This window comes from Erigeron canadensis, chromosome 7 (assembly GCF_010389155.1).
Source record: "Erigeron canadensis isolate Cc75 chromosome 7, C_canadensis_v1, whole genome shotgun sequence".
NCBI lineage: Eukaryota > Viridiplantae > Streptophyta > Magnoliopsida > Asterales > Asteraceae > Erigeron > Erigeron canadensis.
The window spans coordinates 8334830-8351533 of NC_057767.1; the positions used below are offsets into that span (position 1 = coordinate 8334830).

Here is a 16704-nt window from a genome sequence, read left to right on the forward strand (position 1 = left end):
TCCTGTACCAACTAAATCCAAACTGATTTGTTAGACATCTTGGCTAAATACAATAATAATAATAGATCTACTAGCACGGTACCCGCGCAATGCGGCGGTGGTCGGGACGACGATGGTGTGGTGGTGGAAGCGATTGTTGGTGGTGGAGGCGGCGTCAAGTGATGTAGATAATTGATTTAAAAGGTTAATGAAGATATTTTAAAAGATAAAGGACTGGTAGTGTAATTTATTTTACATAATTTCCTCATGTAACATTTAAAGAGATAGTTGTTTTTTTGTATTAGATAGTATAAAAGTATAGATTAGTGTATAGGAGAATTAGGATTAAGAAATAGGGGTATTTTGGGTATAAAAAAATGCTGAAATTTCCTAAAATAGAGAATTCAATATGTTTTATAAGGGGGTATAGATAGACACATGTAAAAATAATCAAAACCCAGTCTAAAAATCAATAATATTTTATCCAAAACACAAGTTCAATCCATAAACTGAATATCCCATCATGTTCCTAATAAAATCTGATTGTCTAAACATGTCTAATAATTAGCAACGAGATAAAAAAGGATATGAAAAAAAACCCAAAACATGACCTAAATGCTAAACCATAATTGCCTATCCCAATATCCTTTGGATTAATAGATAAATCTTCATCTTCAATTGGTTATGGTGATCAAATCCTCTATTGTTAACACTTTCCTTACGACCCGAGATCAAAGATCACATCAAACAAAATAATCGACTAAGGATATTAAAAATTGTGTTTTGGATGAAATATTATTGATTTTTAGATTGGGTTTTGATGATTTTTATATGTATCTATAGATGTATCATTATTATTGTATTTAGCCAAGATGCCAAACAAATCTATTTGGATTAAGTTGTAACAAGAAAAAAAAAATTTAGATTCAAAAGATACATTGTTGAACGTGATAGAAAGGAGAAAAAGTTAACCTTAGTTAAGTTAGTATTAAATGGTAAGTTAATATTATGACATGAAAGGCCACATAAGATGCCATGTTAGTTAGTAAAAAAATTATTTGTAATTTGTTAGTCGTCATAGCATTTCTCTTTCACTAATAGTAAACCAGTTTGTATTAAGGGGATGTTTGGTATTACGATTACAAAACAAAATCTGCGTTTTCAAAATAAATTATGCGTTTTCAAAACTGCGTTTTGAAAAAGCATGTAGGTACATGTTTCTCTAAAACTGCTTTTTCATAGTCAATAATCACTTTTCCATACAAACACTTTTTTAGAATATTTGCGTTTTACAAACGTAATAATTAGATAATCACTTTATAACGCAATCTCAAACACCATCTAAGTTCTAAGGTATGAAATGGTTGGATGTCTTTTCGAATTGCAAAATATGCGGTGATTTCATCTGTAGGAAGTTCGGAGTCAAGTTTTTAAGGAAGTGCTCAAAACTTAGAAAGTGTATAAATATTACTTAAAAAATCCCCCCAACCATTTGATACTATTTTATAAAGCAAACTATCCCTCCTTTTTAAGTAACTAAAATTTTGAAATGATCATATTATTTTTCTTCTTTATTCACTAATTTAAACATCTTTACCTATTATCTTATGATACTTTTAATGAATTAAATTACAACATAGATCCCCCAACACTTAAAGAATCATATTAACCCCTCTTATATCAATTAATTTACATTCACCACCAACGTCACCGACGTACATCGCCACCACCACTGCCACCTTCGCCACACCTTCGTCGCTACCACCATCACCGTAACATCGCACGGACATCCGTTCAATGTGTCTAATGTTGATGACCACTTTTTTCGTTATAGTTTTTTTTTTTTTTTGTTCTTGTGGGTTTTCTTTATGAATTTAAAGTGTTGCGGCCTATTTTAATGTCTTGCTTTGTAATCCAACTAAGTTGTAAGTTTTTAGTGAAACATTTTCTTAATTATAGTTCTCTCAAATATTCAAAGAAGTCATCGCTAATCCATTTCTACATGAAATCACGAATCAAGTAGATTGGGCTAATGGTGTTATACAAGCAAAATGTAACACACTGAATATTATTCAAACATCTTTTATTTCATACAATTAGAGTTGTCTATATGTTAGAATTGAAAAGGATATATAACATGGACATTATATTTGTTATAAAAGTTTACAAAAGTGGAATTGTTGCAAGTACCAATTTTAATAATAATATTAAAACCAATATCATACAAGTATAACATTAGAAATATATAATTTTTTTTATTGTTGAATGTATATATGTTTATTCTAATATTTTGGTTAGAGACCAATACACTTTTAACTAATACGCTATTGGGGCTTGCCAATGATGGCCAACCCACCTGATCTTTTAACGGGTCCTTCTAACACCTAATATCCATGGTTGATGGTAAGCTTAATGCAATATATTCTGCTTTTTTTATATTTTGCCTTTTATTTTCTTTCATTCTTAAATACATATTTTGATGCCCGGGTTTTTGTAACTGTATGTTGCTGAATGTTAATAATAGAAGGTCTTTTATAGACATGTTACATTTAATAACTTATTAGTCTAATTTGTACTGTTTGTTTATTTTTTTTGCAAATTCATAATCATATTAGAATTGAGTATGATTTGGAATGCTATGCACTTTACCAGATGGAAGAAAAGAGAAGTTTTCAGTCCCCCAGAAGTCGTGTTGTGGGGTTTCATACCAGACATGCGTTGTTCAAGCTCCGCATACTGTCTAATTGAATGTCACAGTGGTGTCACGAATTCTAACTAAGTATACCACTAACTCGCTGTTTAAAAAACAAAAAGTTTAAAGATTTCAAACAGAAGTCAACTACCTACAACTCTATAATTCTATCACCTCTAAAATTGAAAGGGATATCAAAAATTTACAAAAATAAATTGTTACGATGATCAATGAAAATAATTTAAACTCTATAATTCTATCACCTCTAAAATTGAAAGGGATATCAAAAATTTACAAAAATAAATTGTTACGATGATCAATGAAAAAAATTTAAAAGCAATATAATATACATATAATGAGAAATATGTTTATATTTGTTATTGAATTTTTTTTTTAACGAGTTAGTAGTTGGTAGAGTTAGCATGTAATATTCGAGATACCCCAGTGACATCCAACTGGGCAGTATGCGGGACTCGAACCATACATGTATGAGATGAAACCCAGAACTCTCGAAACCCCCACTTCCTGATAATCCATTCTTACAAATATAGGAAGTAAGATTCAAACCCTTTTGGTTATAAAACTTATCAAATTACCTTAATAATGTCTAACAACCTTGAACTAAAGCTAAAAAAAATTATTTAAGATTGTAAACGCATCGCGCGGGTCTAAGCACTATATAATAATAAAGAAGAATGTTAAATAAAATTAATATGTGTGTTGAACGGCGAGTTAATAGGTGATAGTTAACCACAGTAACATCCAATTGAGCAATATGTGGATCAGCTCGAATGAGGATGCCTGCGATGAAACTCAAGACTCTCGAAAACCCCCCTAATAATCTACTGCTACAAATATAGAAAGTGAGATTCGAACTTGACGGATTTGTCTAAGGTCTAAAACCTTACTAATGGGTCACCAACCCATTGACAAAAAAATTATACTCCTTCTGTCCCACTAAACTAGTCCACTTTTAAATTTTTAAAGTCAAACTTACAAACTTTGACCATAAATATTTTTGTTTGGTTGTATAATATTTGATGAAAGCCGTTCTAAAAAAATATATATATTTGATGAAAGTTATATGAATTGATTGTGTTTTAGATGTGTGTTTTTTGTTTAATTTTAGTCAACTATTATATAATACAAATAAAAGTATTTTTGGTAAAAGTTGGTAAAATTTGTCTTTAAAATTTTAATAGTAGACAAATTTAATGGGACGTTGGAGTACTTTTTATTTCAAAGAGATATTAAATGCCTAAAAATATATAATTTTTGTACTTACCTTATAGTTTAAAACACAATAAGTTAACATCTAATATTGATAATTTTGTAAGCCCGTATATTGGACACGGGTCTAAAATCTAGCATTACTTTTAAAATATATAAAAAGGATAATTGGATGTAAACCCCCTATCCCATGTACCATTTGGTACCCACTAATCCCCCAGCTAGGCTAGTGTCCAGGTGATTCTCAACCACTTATAATCCCCTGATTATGTCAAGTTTGCCTTTAGCAAAACTCGAACCCAAGACCTCCCCTGATATGAAATACATTAAATTTATGTAAGTATTAAATGAAACTACGAACAAGTACTCTATTTTTTTCTTTTTTTTACCTTTTAGAAAATACGATATCCATAAAATCCTGGTAATAATATTGTTTTGTTTTTATTCCGCAGTGTTACTTTGCTGTTCACTTATTCATTCTTTAAACATAAGGGTGAGTTTGGCATGAAGCTTTTAGGGGCTTCAAGCTTTTAAGAAAAAACTCCTAATTGTGATAAGAATATTAAGAAGAGAAATATAGAGAGGAAGAAAAATTGTATCTTTCATCGAGAATGGGGAGGGATATATATACACAAGTCTTGGAGTAGGTTCCAAGATAAATGAGATAAAATAGGAAATGCAATCTCTCTAAAACATCCATAATATACACAATCATTTACAATACTCCCCTTTGGATGTTTTGTTATACAATACGCTTGGGGTTGTTGCCTCACTAAAAACCTTGTCAGGAAAACCCAGTGGGAAAAAACCATGACGAAGGGAAAAAGAGTGCAACGCGTATTGTCTCCCCCTGATGACTACATCACTTGAGATTTTTGAGTTGCCGCATTCCGATATCACGAACTAACCTCCTAAATGATGAAGCTGGAAGTGCCTTCGTAAACAATCTGCTAAACTCTCACTTGAACATACTTGTTTAACTAAAATATCTCCATTTTTCTGTAAATCATGGGTGAAAAAGAACTTTGGAGAAATATGCTTGGTCCTGTCACCTTTGATGTACCGTTCCTTAAGTTGAGCAATACAGGTTGTACAGTATTGTTGGAGCTTTGTTTTTTGAAAAAATACTGCAAGATCTACGGATATGTTGTATAACATTTCTTAACCACACACATTCTCTACTTGCTTCATGAATAACTAATATTTCTGCATGGTTTGAAGAAGTGGTTGTGATTGTCTGCTTTGTTGAACGCCACGATATTGCAGTGCCACCACTTGTAAAGACATATCCGGTATGTGATCGTCTATTCTGGGGGTCAAACATATATCCTGCATCTGCAAAACCAACCAAACTCGTATCCGATGGTTTAGTAAAATATAAACCCATATCAATTGTACCCTGAAGCATAGTTGTCAAACTCGTACGAGTCACGAGTCGACTCGTACGAGTCAAGTCAAAACAAAGGGAAAACGAGGCGACTCGATGGGATGACTCGCTTTACTCCAGACTTGTAACATGACTCGTGCTTTGTGGTGCGAGTCGGACTGAGTCATGTTCCGAGTCACGAGTCGAGTCACGAGTCACAATATATTTTTTTTAATTTTTAAATTTTTTTATAAACATAACTCTATTATATGCTTTTAAATTTAATTTGATATTAATAGTATCTTTTAGTTTTAGCTTAATACATTAATACATTACAATATATCTACAATAAATACTTGCACATAATTTTAAAAATACCATATTTTCAAATATCCTGACTCTTACGATTCGAGTCACGTTTCAAGTCACGAGTCGAAAAATCAGATTTCGAATCGAGTCAAGATTTACAAGTCGACAACTATGCCCTGAAGGTATCAAAATATTTGTTTTACCCCATTACAATGTCTCTTTGTAGGACATGAACTATATCTTACTAATAAATTTAATGCAAATGATATATCAGGTCTGGTATGGCTAGCAAGAAACATCAACGCTCCAATGGCATTTAAATATGGTATATTTGGACCAAGAATCTCTTCATTATCTGTAACAACCGCCTTAGAAATAATTTAAATAAATCCATGATATGTTCTAGTTTCGAATATGTGCTCACATGAAGGTCTATTCAATCTTAAATCTTAAATTATAAGACTAGTCTATGGTCTATTGTGATAAGAATATTAGGTTTCAAGACGTAAGCGATTGTATTCAAAAAATTCTAGACCGAAAATGTTTCATTTAGACCCTACATTTATTAGAATCATTAATTAAGGGAAAACTATAAAAGGGTTAGAAAACCCCATTTTTCCATTTCTTCACCATTTTCTCCCCATCTCACCTCTCTTTCTCTCTAAAAACACACACATACATTCACCATCTTCTCCCACAAAATTCATCATTTGATTTTGAGTTGTTAAACCAAGATTTCTTGCATTTTTAGCTTCTTTGTGATAATCAAAACATATTTCTAGTATCGATTGTCAGGTAACAACAACAAATTTTGAGATTTTCATCAAAATAAAAGTTTACTTTTCAAGTGTATGTTCTTGATGATTTGGTCCATTTTTGGTGTAAAAATCGTGTCAAAAGTTAGTGTGTTTGTGTCTAAAAGTGTTTAGTAACCTTTTCGTGATCAAATTTGGGACGTAAACATGTTTTAATCTTCAAAACCCTCGTTTTTGTTAGAACAGTCCCAAATTCGTCCTAGAAACACTTAAAACGAATTTAGTATCCTAGAAACGAATTTAAGTCTTCCAAAACGAAGTTAAGCCTCAAAACGAACTTAGCCAACGAATTTAGCTCCAAACGAAGATAGCCAAACTTACGAAATTAAGTGTCAAATTCGTTTAGCTAGACCTTACGAATTTAGCCCTCAAACGAACTTAATCTCCAAACAAACTTAAGTCCTCAAACGAATTTAATCCTATCTTCGTTCAGATACACCTTATGAATTTAAAGTCTATTTTCGTTCAAGCATACCTTACGAACTTAAAGCTATTTTCGTTCAACTATACCTTACGAATTTAATTTTCGTTCAACTACACTTTACGAATTTAAACCCTATTTTCGTTAGTTGTAAAATCAGATTTTATACTTAGTTGTAATCCCAGTCTATCATGTACAAGGAAACCCTAATTAAGGTATAATTAAGACATATTCAATCTTGTTTATCAAAGTGCGAGTTCAAAGACGTTCATTACGAGTCTAGTGTATGAAAAACACTTTTGAGTCAAACGTTTAAAGATCTTTAGTGAACCAAATCATCAGTACATCAAGGACTTAGTGAATAAATAATCACGAGAACTAATACATGTATCCATCTATGCTCAATGGTTTGTGATTAGGTTGACATCAAGACATACTTGGATTCGAGTAGATATATTTTACTATATCTGTGCTTATACTCTGTGCTCGTAGAACTACGTTGTAGCAGATCACTGTGAGTCTTCGTAGCCCCTTTTTACTTATGCTTTGGGGTGAAAGGAATACAAACGTGTTTTTCATATATGCCGTAACTTCTTTCTTTGGTTATTCGATGGCTATTTGACTACTTTATGATAATGATACTTACTAGCCATGTCATGATGATGACTGTAAGTGCACGATTGATATACTAGCCATGTCATGTTGATGACTGTAAGTGCACGATTGATATACTAGTCAGGTCATGACGATGACCGTAAGTGCACGATATACATACTAGCCAGGTCGACTGTAAGTGCACGATTATACTCTACTCATACTTATGTAACATGAACATGTCATGCCACTTCATACCAACTATTCGTGTATTCTCATTTAACGGCATAAAACTATTTACTCAAACGATGAATGTATCAAGAGATTATTCAAAGAAACTATTATGATTCAAACGAGATTTCAAGCAAACATATATGATCTCAAACCTACGAACTCACCAACCTTTGTGTTGACTCTTTAAGTATTCCTTTTAGGTAATCAAGCAAATCGTGGCTAGGATTGGTAGCATAGGACTCGTAGCAGACTTCAGGCTTAGGATTTGGAGTTTTGCTTGCATTCTTATGTGATAGATGGCCATATGCCTAACTGTTTCCCCTGCGTGGGAACTTATCTTACTATTTGTTTGAATGATGTAGAACTTATGTTTGACATTTATGTTTGGGAACTATGATTTGTGATTTGAACTATGTAAGCGACTATTTATGTTTAATCTATGCACTCATTTAACTTTTCCTATGTAACATCCATGTGCGCGTGTGCTTTATCTTACATCCTGAGTTTTCCGCCTAGTCGGGGTGTTACATTATCTTTTGGAGGTCAAAAGGGATCATTTTCAACATCAAGAGATCTTACCACCATCGGAATAGTCGATGGATGTGATTTATCCATATAAAATCTCTTTAATAATTTTCTTATGTAAGCTTCCTGGTGCACAAGGATTCCATATCTTTAAGATGTTTAATTTGTAATCCGAGACAAAACTTTGTCTTTTCGAGATCTTTCATTTCAAAACCCTTTTTCAAATACTCAACTTCCTTTGATAGTTCACCTGTGGTTCCTATTATATTCAGATCATCTACATATACAACAATTATAACATATTCAGATCCAGATCTTTTTAAAAATAAGCATGGACAAACAGATGCATTTTTATAGCCTTCTTTCAACAAATACTCACTAAGACGATTATACCACATGTGTTCATATTGCTTTAGTCCATATAATGACTTATTCAACTTAATTGAATAATGTTCTCGAGAACCTTCTTTACATGATTCAGGCATGTTAAATCTTTTAGGAAGTTTCATGAAAATTTCAGTATCAAGTGAGCCATACAAATAGGCAGTCATTACATCCATTAGATGCAAATCAATTCCTTCTTGTATTACCAGACTAATAAGGTATCTAAAAGTTGTTGCATCCACCACCGGAGAATATGTCTCCTCATAATCAAAACCGGGTCTTTGCGAAAAACCTTGTGCCACCAATCTATCCTTATATCTCACAATTTTGTTTTTCTCATTTCTTTTCCGCACAAAAACCTATTTATACCCCACATGTTTCGTACCCTCGGGATTAAGGATTATTGGTCCAAAAACTTCTATTTTTTCTAAAGAATTCGATTATGCTTGAATTGCGTCTTTCCATTTTGTCCAGTTATTTCTATGCATGCATTCCTTAACAGACTTTGGTTCTTGATCCTCATCATTTTCCATCACTTCTAGCGTTACACTATATGCAAATGTATCATCGACGTGGATTTCATTTCGGTTCCATATTTTCCTAGATATGATATAATTTATTGAGATCTTTACATTTTCAGGTACCCGAGGTTCTTCTTGAACCATCATGTCTAGTGCCTTTTCAGATGACCCTATAGTCTCTTCTATAACCTCGACTTGACCATCTTTAATATTTGCTCCTTTATGCTTTCTAGGATTTTTATCTTTAGAACCATTTGGTCTACCGCGTTTCAAGTGTACCTTAGACTCATTACCAATGTTAGGTTTCCCTACAATAACGTCAACCTTAGTTGGAGCATTAACAGCGGGTATATGTGACTTAGTCACTTTCTTTGGGTCAGTAAATGCGTCTGGTAATTGATTTGCTAATCCTTGCAAGTGAGTTATCCTTTGAACTTCCATTTCACATTCTTTAGTTCGAGGATCAAGATAACATAAATTCTTTCCAACTTAGTTCGTTTCCCAGCTGTTTGTTCTCCCCCCTAATGTTGGAAATAATGATTCATCAAAATGACAATCAGCAAATCGAGTCGTAAATAAATCCCCCCTTGATGGCGCCAAATATTTTATTATAGATGTCGATTCATATCCAAGATATATTCCTATCCTCCGTTGAGGTCCCATCTTGGTGCGTGGTGGAGCAATTGGGACATATACCGCACAGGCGCACACCCAAAAATTCTTAGATGGGATATATCTGGTTCATGACCAAAAAGCAGTTGTAATGGAGAGAATTCATGATAACTTGTTGGTCTGATGCGAATTAGTGTTGGCGCGTGTAAAATAGTATGGCTCCAAATAGAGACTCGTAGTTTTGATTTCATCACTAATGGCCTTGCTATGAGCTGAAGTCGTTTTATGAGTGATTCAACTAGCCCATTCTGTGTGTGAACATGATGAACAGGATGTGAACATGATGAACAGGATGTTCAACTTGTATCCCAATAGACATGCAATAATCATTAAATGATTGGGATGTAAACTCACCAGCATTGTCAAGACGGATAGTCTTTATTGGATAATCTGGAAAATGTGCTCTCAATCTTATTTATTGGGCAAGTAGTCGCGCAAATGTCATATTGCGACTTGATAAAGCACACATGTGACCATCTAGTCGATGCATCAATTAAAACCATAAAATACCTAAATGGTCCATAAGGTAAGTGTATAGGTCCACATTTATCCCCTTGTATCCGTTCCAGAAAACCAATAGATTCATTTTTTTTTATCTTAGATGGTGATGGGCGAGTGATTAACTTCCCTTGTGAACAAGCAACTGAGCAACACAAGTAATATCCTTAGTCTCAAGGATCTTTTGATTCTTTAAACTTTAAAGTATGACCATGAGTTTTTTCAATAATTTTTCGCATCATTTTAACCCGGGATGACTCAACCGGTCATGCCAAATAATAAAATTATCCATAGACTTTTGTTTCATTACCATATTCGATTCGATATCATTAATCTTAGTATAATATAACCCGGAAGAAAATCTGGGTAATTTCTCCAACACATGTTTTTTACCCATTATTGTATGTGTAATGTGAAGGTACTCATTATCTCCTTCATTTGTAGTCTCAACATGGTATCCATTTTTACGGATATCTTTAAAACTGATCAAGTTTCTTTGAGACTTGGGGGAATATAGTGCATCATCAATTTTAAATTGTACGTGTTCCTCCTGGTAATACAATATTTGCTGTTTGAGAGCCTTTTATTAATTTTGCACTACCAGCAATTGTGCTAACATTTCCATCGGTTATTCTCTAATGAACAAAATAATTTCTTTTCTTGAGAATTGTATGTGTCGTTGCACTATCCACTAAACACATGCCACCATCATCAAAAGCCAAATGCATCTTACGATCCATGTTCTCAATCGAAGCCGGCCTCTAAACTCAGATTTATGTAGAACAAGGTGCTGATAACGTGTGATAAGAATATTAAGAAGAGATATACAGAGAGGAAAAAAAATTGTATCTTTCATTGAGAATGTGGAGGGATATATATACACAAGTCTTGGAGTAGGCTCCAAGATAAATGAGATAAAATAAGAAATGCAATCTCTCTAAAACATCCATAATATACACAATTATTTACAATACTAATTAGGGTTTAATACATAAAAAGGTAACCTATTTACACAAATTTCCTATTAAAGATAACCTATTTTGTTTTCGTCTATTTAAAGGACCCTATTTCTAAAAATTTCCTAATAAAGGGTATCTCGTTAGTTTTTGACAAACGACGTCCGTTAAGTGCAATGTCACCGATGCCACGTTATCAGATTAGCTGACGGGGCAGTTGACTTTGACTAACTTATCCAAAACAAACATATGTAAGTTAGTCAAAGTCAACTGCCACATCAGCAAATCTGATGACGTGACATCGGTGACGTGATATTTAACGGGCGTCGTCTGTCCAAAACTAACGAGATACTCTTTATTAGGAAAATTTTGGAAATAGGATCCTTTAGATAGACAAAAACAAAATAAATTACCTTTAATAGAAAATTTGTGTAAATAGGTTATTTTTTTTATATATTTTTCCCCACTAATTAATAAAAAAAAGTCTTTTTTGGTTGAAAGAGTTGGATGGTTTTGGGTTAGATAAAACTCTAAGTCTACTAAAACAAGGGTTCAAGAAGCTTTTAGTCTTTCAAATTCCTTATTTAACCTTCCAAATCTCCCACGTGAATTAGATTCTTCCTCCCTCTCTCATCTATTTTCAATCACTAGTATCATCGGATCCTTTAACTTTTGGTATGTACAATCCATTTTCTTATAATTTTTCTATCCAATCTTTTTTTTATTGTTTTTAAGATATCAGAACCCTAATTTGTTGCTAATTTCCCACTAAATTGAATTTCAGTACCAATTTGAGTTGGCTTTTATCTTACAGATTTTCAATTAGGGTTTTATTAGCTTTTTGCTTTAGAAATTGTTGCAAAAAATCTGAACTTTTTTTTTGGGGAAAATTTTATAGTGCCAATTTTGATATCAGAATGTGAATATGTAGCTATATTTTAGACTTATCTGGAATTTATAAGCTAACTAACTATAAGTAAGAGTTTTGTTTGAATATTAAGAAGTTACGCGTTTTCGTTACGTATGTAAGTAGGATTTATGCCAGTAATCTACCTTCATTTATAAGGCGAAATCGGCAAAATGAAAGTACATACTTTCATGATGCTACAGACGTCAAGTCGGGGACCCATAATCTGGATATAATCGAAAAATATATAAGCCAAGACCCAAGTGCATAAATCGGAATAGAAAGAAAAAGTGTATCGGGGGTTACCATGTTGCCATAACAAATGCAAAGTAGGGTAGATATCGAGCTAGTAGGCTACTTGCTATTTTTTGTTGCAGAATTGTCCTAAATTTTGAAAGCATAGCATTTTAGAAGTTGAATGTAGTAGTAGTATATGCCTTTTTGTATCTTTTTTTTCTTTCTTTCTGGAAACGTTAAAACGGGTTGGTGGTCAACATGATTTGTCGTTCTATATGGAGGCAATTCATGTGTATTTGTTTATTCTTCGAGTAAAAATATGCATCGTCATGACAAATAACCAATCATGCAGTTTGTGCTTTAGTCTACCAGATACAATTGACTGGAAATATGTTGAGTTTGTGGCTAGTCTTTTTCACTATATAGAGAGACTGAAGTACCAATTATGATGCACCTTATAGTTTTGTTTAGGGCACGTCACTCTTATTATGCTAAAGGTGTTTCTCAGGATAAATAATGATTGGTTCATTCATTGCTGAATCTGGCATATCTAGAATTGTTGTAATTCTGATTCAGCAAGTAGATTGGTATGAAGAGGTAACTTGACAGATTGGTTCATTAATTTTTGCGACCTCTACCTAGATGCCCATCTAAATAAGTTAGTAGACTGGAGATTGAATGTTTTAATCACTTTGTTTTCTAATCTGTATGTGATGGTATATAGATATTATCCGTTTCGTTCTCTCCCTTTACTGTAGTTTGTGTTTCTGTCTTCTATAGAGCATAAGATACTTCATAATGTGATATACTAACTTTAAGACCTCTATCAGCTATCAAAAGTTTTTACTTCCTCAAATATATGATTATATGCCTTCATTGTGTTCAATTTTTCCCTTTTGTAACTTTCTGTACTAGAATTCTAGAACCTTAGCTTGTATTTTCTTTGTTATTGTTTCAGAGTTTTGTAAAATGGAAAGTACTCTAGGATTGGAAGAAAAAGAGACTAAAGAAATTCAAGTAGAAAAAGAAACCCGCGAGGAGATGCTCTCAAGGCATAGGTAAACTATTTTCTAAAACCGTTTTGCAAGTTATGTGAATCTGGATTCCAGATGGCAAAAATTGACAGGTTAGGTAACAGTTTTTTTTTGTATGGGTCGGGATGAACTACCTTTTTTATGTTTTTTCTATCCATGAATTTAAAAAACGATTACTCTTTTACATATGATTATTTGTCATTCAATGAATTAAATCATTGTTGGCCACTTGGCCTTTATGTACATAGTGTGACTTTCAACCCATTTTTGCTTTTAGCTTTAAAATTTAAATTTTGACCCATTAAAGGCCCAGTATTTCCCAGATCAACCTAATTACCTATCATTTGATCCAAACTGTGACTACGTCTTTTTGTGAAGACCTTTCAACAAGACATGCAATTTACTAAATTAATTGCAGGAAAGAGATCACCCAGCTACAGAACAAGGAAATTGCACTAAAAAAAGCAGCTGCAAAAGGAAGTAAAGCTGAACAAAAAGCTAAGAAGAAACAAGTGGAAGAACAGATCTCTCAACTCATCACTGAGCTTAAAGGAAAACAGGTTGCCGAACTAGCTTCTGTAGGCTATGCTAGCACCACTACCAGTGGAGATATCAAAGAAAACAATATTGATATTTTGGCAAAAGCCATAGCTGGGGTCTCGGTTACTAACCAAACGGAGCATGCAAAAACTTCTAAAAGTGCAAAAAGAAAAGAAAAACGAGCCCAAGAGGAAGCTGCCCGGGAGCAAAGGATACAAGAAGAACAAAGCAATATTGTAAGTGAGCGTATGGTTGAAGATGAAAGATTAGAGAAAAAGCTTGAACCCCGTGGTTTAATCATTAATGAAATCAAACCAGATGGTCATTGTCTATATCGGGCTGTTGAAGATCAGTTAAAAGTCAAAGGCTCACCGTTCTATACATTTGAAGAACTTAGAAAAATGGTGGCTGATTATATGAGAAAAAATTCTTCTGATTTTCTTCCATTTTTTCTCTCGGAAACTGTTACGGATGGGGATTATGATGATTCTGTTGTAGAGAAAAGGTTTGAAAGTTACTGTAATGAAGTGGAGTCAACAGCTGCTTGGGGTGGTCAACTTGAACTCGGTGCACTGACGCATTGCTTGAAGAAACATATCATGATATTTTCTGGGTCTTTTCCTGATGTGGAAATGGGAAAGGAGTACAAATCTAGCGATTCTGCAAGCTCAAGTATTATGTTGTCATACCATAAGCATGCATTTGGGCTCGGTGAGCATTATAACTCTGTCGTGCCCGTTTAAAAGCATAGAGTTTCAGGTAGGATAAAACCATACTTGGAATTTAACTTATAGCTTTTTGTTTCATATTTTTGGTATCTAATGGCAATATAACCGTGTTGAATCTTTGAATCTAGGCTTTGTAGTAGTATTGCCTTTTCAATTTTTCAAGTTCCTAATTTTGAGCTTATATCATCCGAATAATACGATTGCTGCCATATATCTTTCGATGGCTTGTGAATTATGGTTTTTGATTCGAGTTTATGATAATTCAGATTTGAATATGAATTCATGATTGTTATGGGTACTGGTCAAAATTAGTGCAAATACGTGTTCATTTTGTGAGAATGTAACTTATGTTTTTTTTTTTGTTGGAGTCAACCATCATAGTAAAGGTTAAACGCGTAAGTTTTCACATTCGTCTTGTCCATTTTTATTTTTTCTTGTTATTAGTTAACAGTAATTATCTATATTTATCTATATCCATATCTATCTATCTATATCTATATCTATATCTATCTATATCTATATATATACTAAAGTAGAATGAAAGTTGCTTCTTTAGCACTTCATTAATATGATTAGTTAACGATCTTCTTTACTAATGATGTTACTATATCTGTTTATTCGTGAATTATATTTCTTGCAATTGATTGTGTTATGAATGCATTGATATTTGGATAGTAATTAATAGGTTAATTAGTTGTGGGTAATTAATAGGTTAATTAGTTGAGGGTTATTAGTTTGGCTTTGTAAAGTCGGTTTGTAAGTCGAAAGGTTGCCTGTGTTAAATGTGATGACTTTAAAGGGAAAAGGTTGGCATGTGAAAGGTGAAGGCAGTAAATGATAATTTACGGTTGGGATTTTGGAATGGAGAGGGGCTTGAATCTAAAATCTTTTGGGAGTTGAAAAAGAATATGTTAACTTCTTTGTCTACACTACATAACTACCCATATCACATGCTATCACTGCCACCAGGGCACCAGCCCAACAACTCAGTCCGCCCCTCCGATCAGCCATCATCCTTCTGGCCAGCAACCATGCTCCGGCTAACCACCAACGGTTCCACCAGGTTAGTAAATTCAGTCAATGAAAACTCATTCAACTGTATCAAAATATTAGGTTTCTTGAATTATTAAGTAGTTAAAGTTTGTAATTTTACTATTTTTTGGTTATATAATCTTTTAGTATTATGCTAAAAGTTGGTGATTTTTGATTTACATTGGTTTCTTTTTGAGATTTCTTATTTTATTCTGATTTCATATTTAGGCATTTATTAAAGTAGTGTTTGGTAGTTGTAGGATGCAGAATTTGAATGAACACCCATGGCCTAAACTACTTTAAAATAGAGAAGGGGCAAATATTGGGAAGGGAAAATAGTTCCTTATATATGTGTTTCTGTAGATAAAACATATTTGCTAAAAGTCATTGTTGTAAGCAACCAGATTTTCTTGGATTGCATCTTCGTATTCACTTCACAACAGTAATTGATCCTTGCTTTCAATAACTTTGCGTCAAGTTACAATCTGAGAGGCTTTCCATACGCTTGAGGTCACTTTCAAGTTACAACCTGTTTGACACAACCCATATGCTCATGTTTCATGAAAAGCTTACCTTTTTTATACTTACTTTATGTGTAAGAGAGAAAATATTAGGCAAAATCAATCTTTTCATATACGGATAGGTTGAAATTGCCACTTTTACTGTTCGGTCATGTTAATTGGATGATACATTGTGTACTAAACTTCGTATTTCTATAATTTGCGCCCATAGATGGGGAGTACTGATCGGTCGAGTCTGTAAAAAATCTATATACTTCGTAATTCCGCAAGATTGAATGCTACAGTTATTACGCAACAAGTTTCCATGTATTGTGCTATTCCTGCACTATACTTCTACCGATACTATTGACACACATCAATGCTTGTATACATCATCCTCATGTTAGTCACTGGCATCTTTGTTAATGGGTCCTATGCTCTCATAACAACCCCTGGCTCAATTGACACCCATCTGTCCCTGAAAGGCAACTCTCGGTCCCTGAGACATATGATAGGAGGTAATTGTGTTC

At 33.3% G+C, this 16704-nt stretch overlaps 1 protein-coding gene across 1 annotated transcript; it reads left to right on the plus strand.

Moving 5' to 3' along the window:
* The first annotated feature begins 11729 nt into the window (after nucleotides 1-11729).
* Nucleotides 11730-14877, plus strand: LOC122607543 (OVARIAN TUMOR DOMAIN-containing deubiquitinating enzyme 5-like). Its single transcript, XM_043780536.1, has 3 exons — nucleotides 11730-11871; nucleotides 13299-13398; nucleotides 13793-14877. The coding sequence occupies exons 2-3, from the start codon at nucleotides 13310-13312 to the stop codon at nucleotides 14655-14657; spliced, it is 954 nt and encodes a 317-aa protein (XP_043636471.1). The 5' UTR covers nucleotides 11730-11871; nucleotides 13299-13309; the 3' UTR covers nucleotides 14658-14877.
* The last annotated feature ends 1827 nt before the right edge of the window (nucleotides 14878-16704 follow it).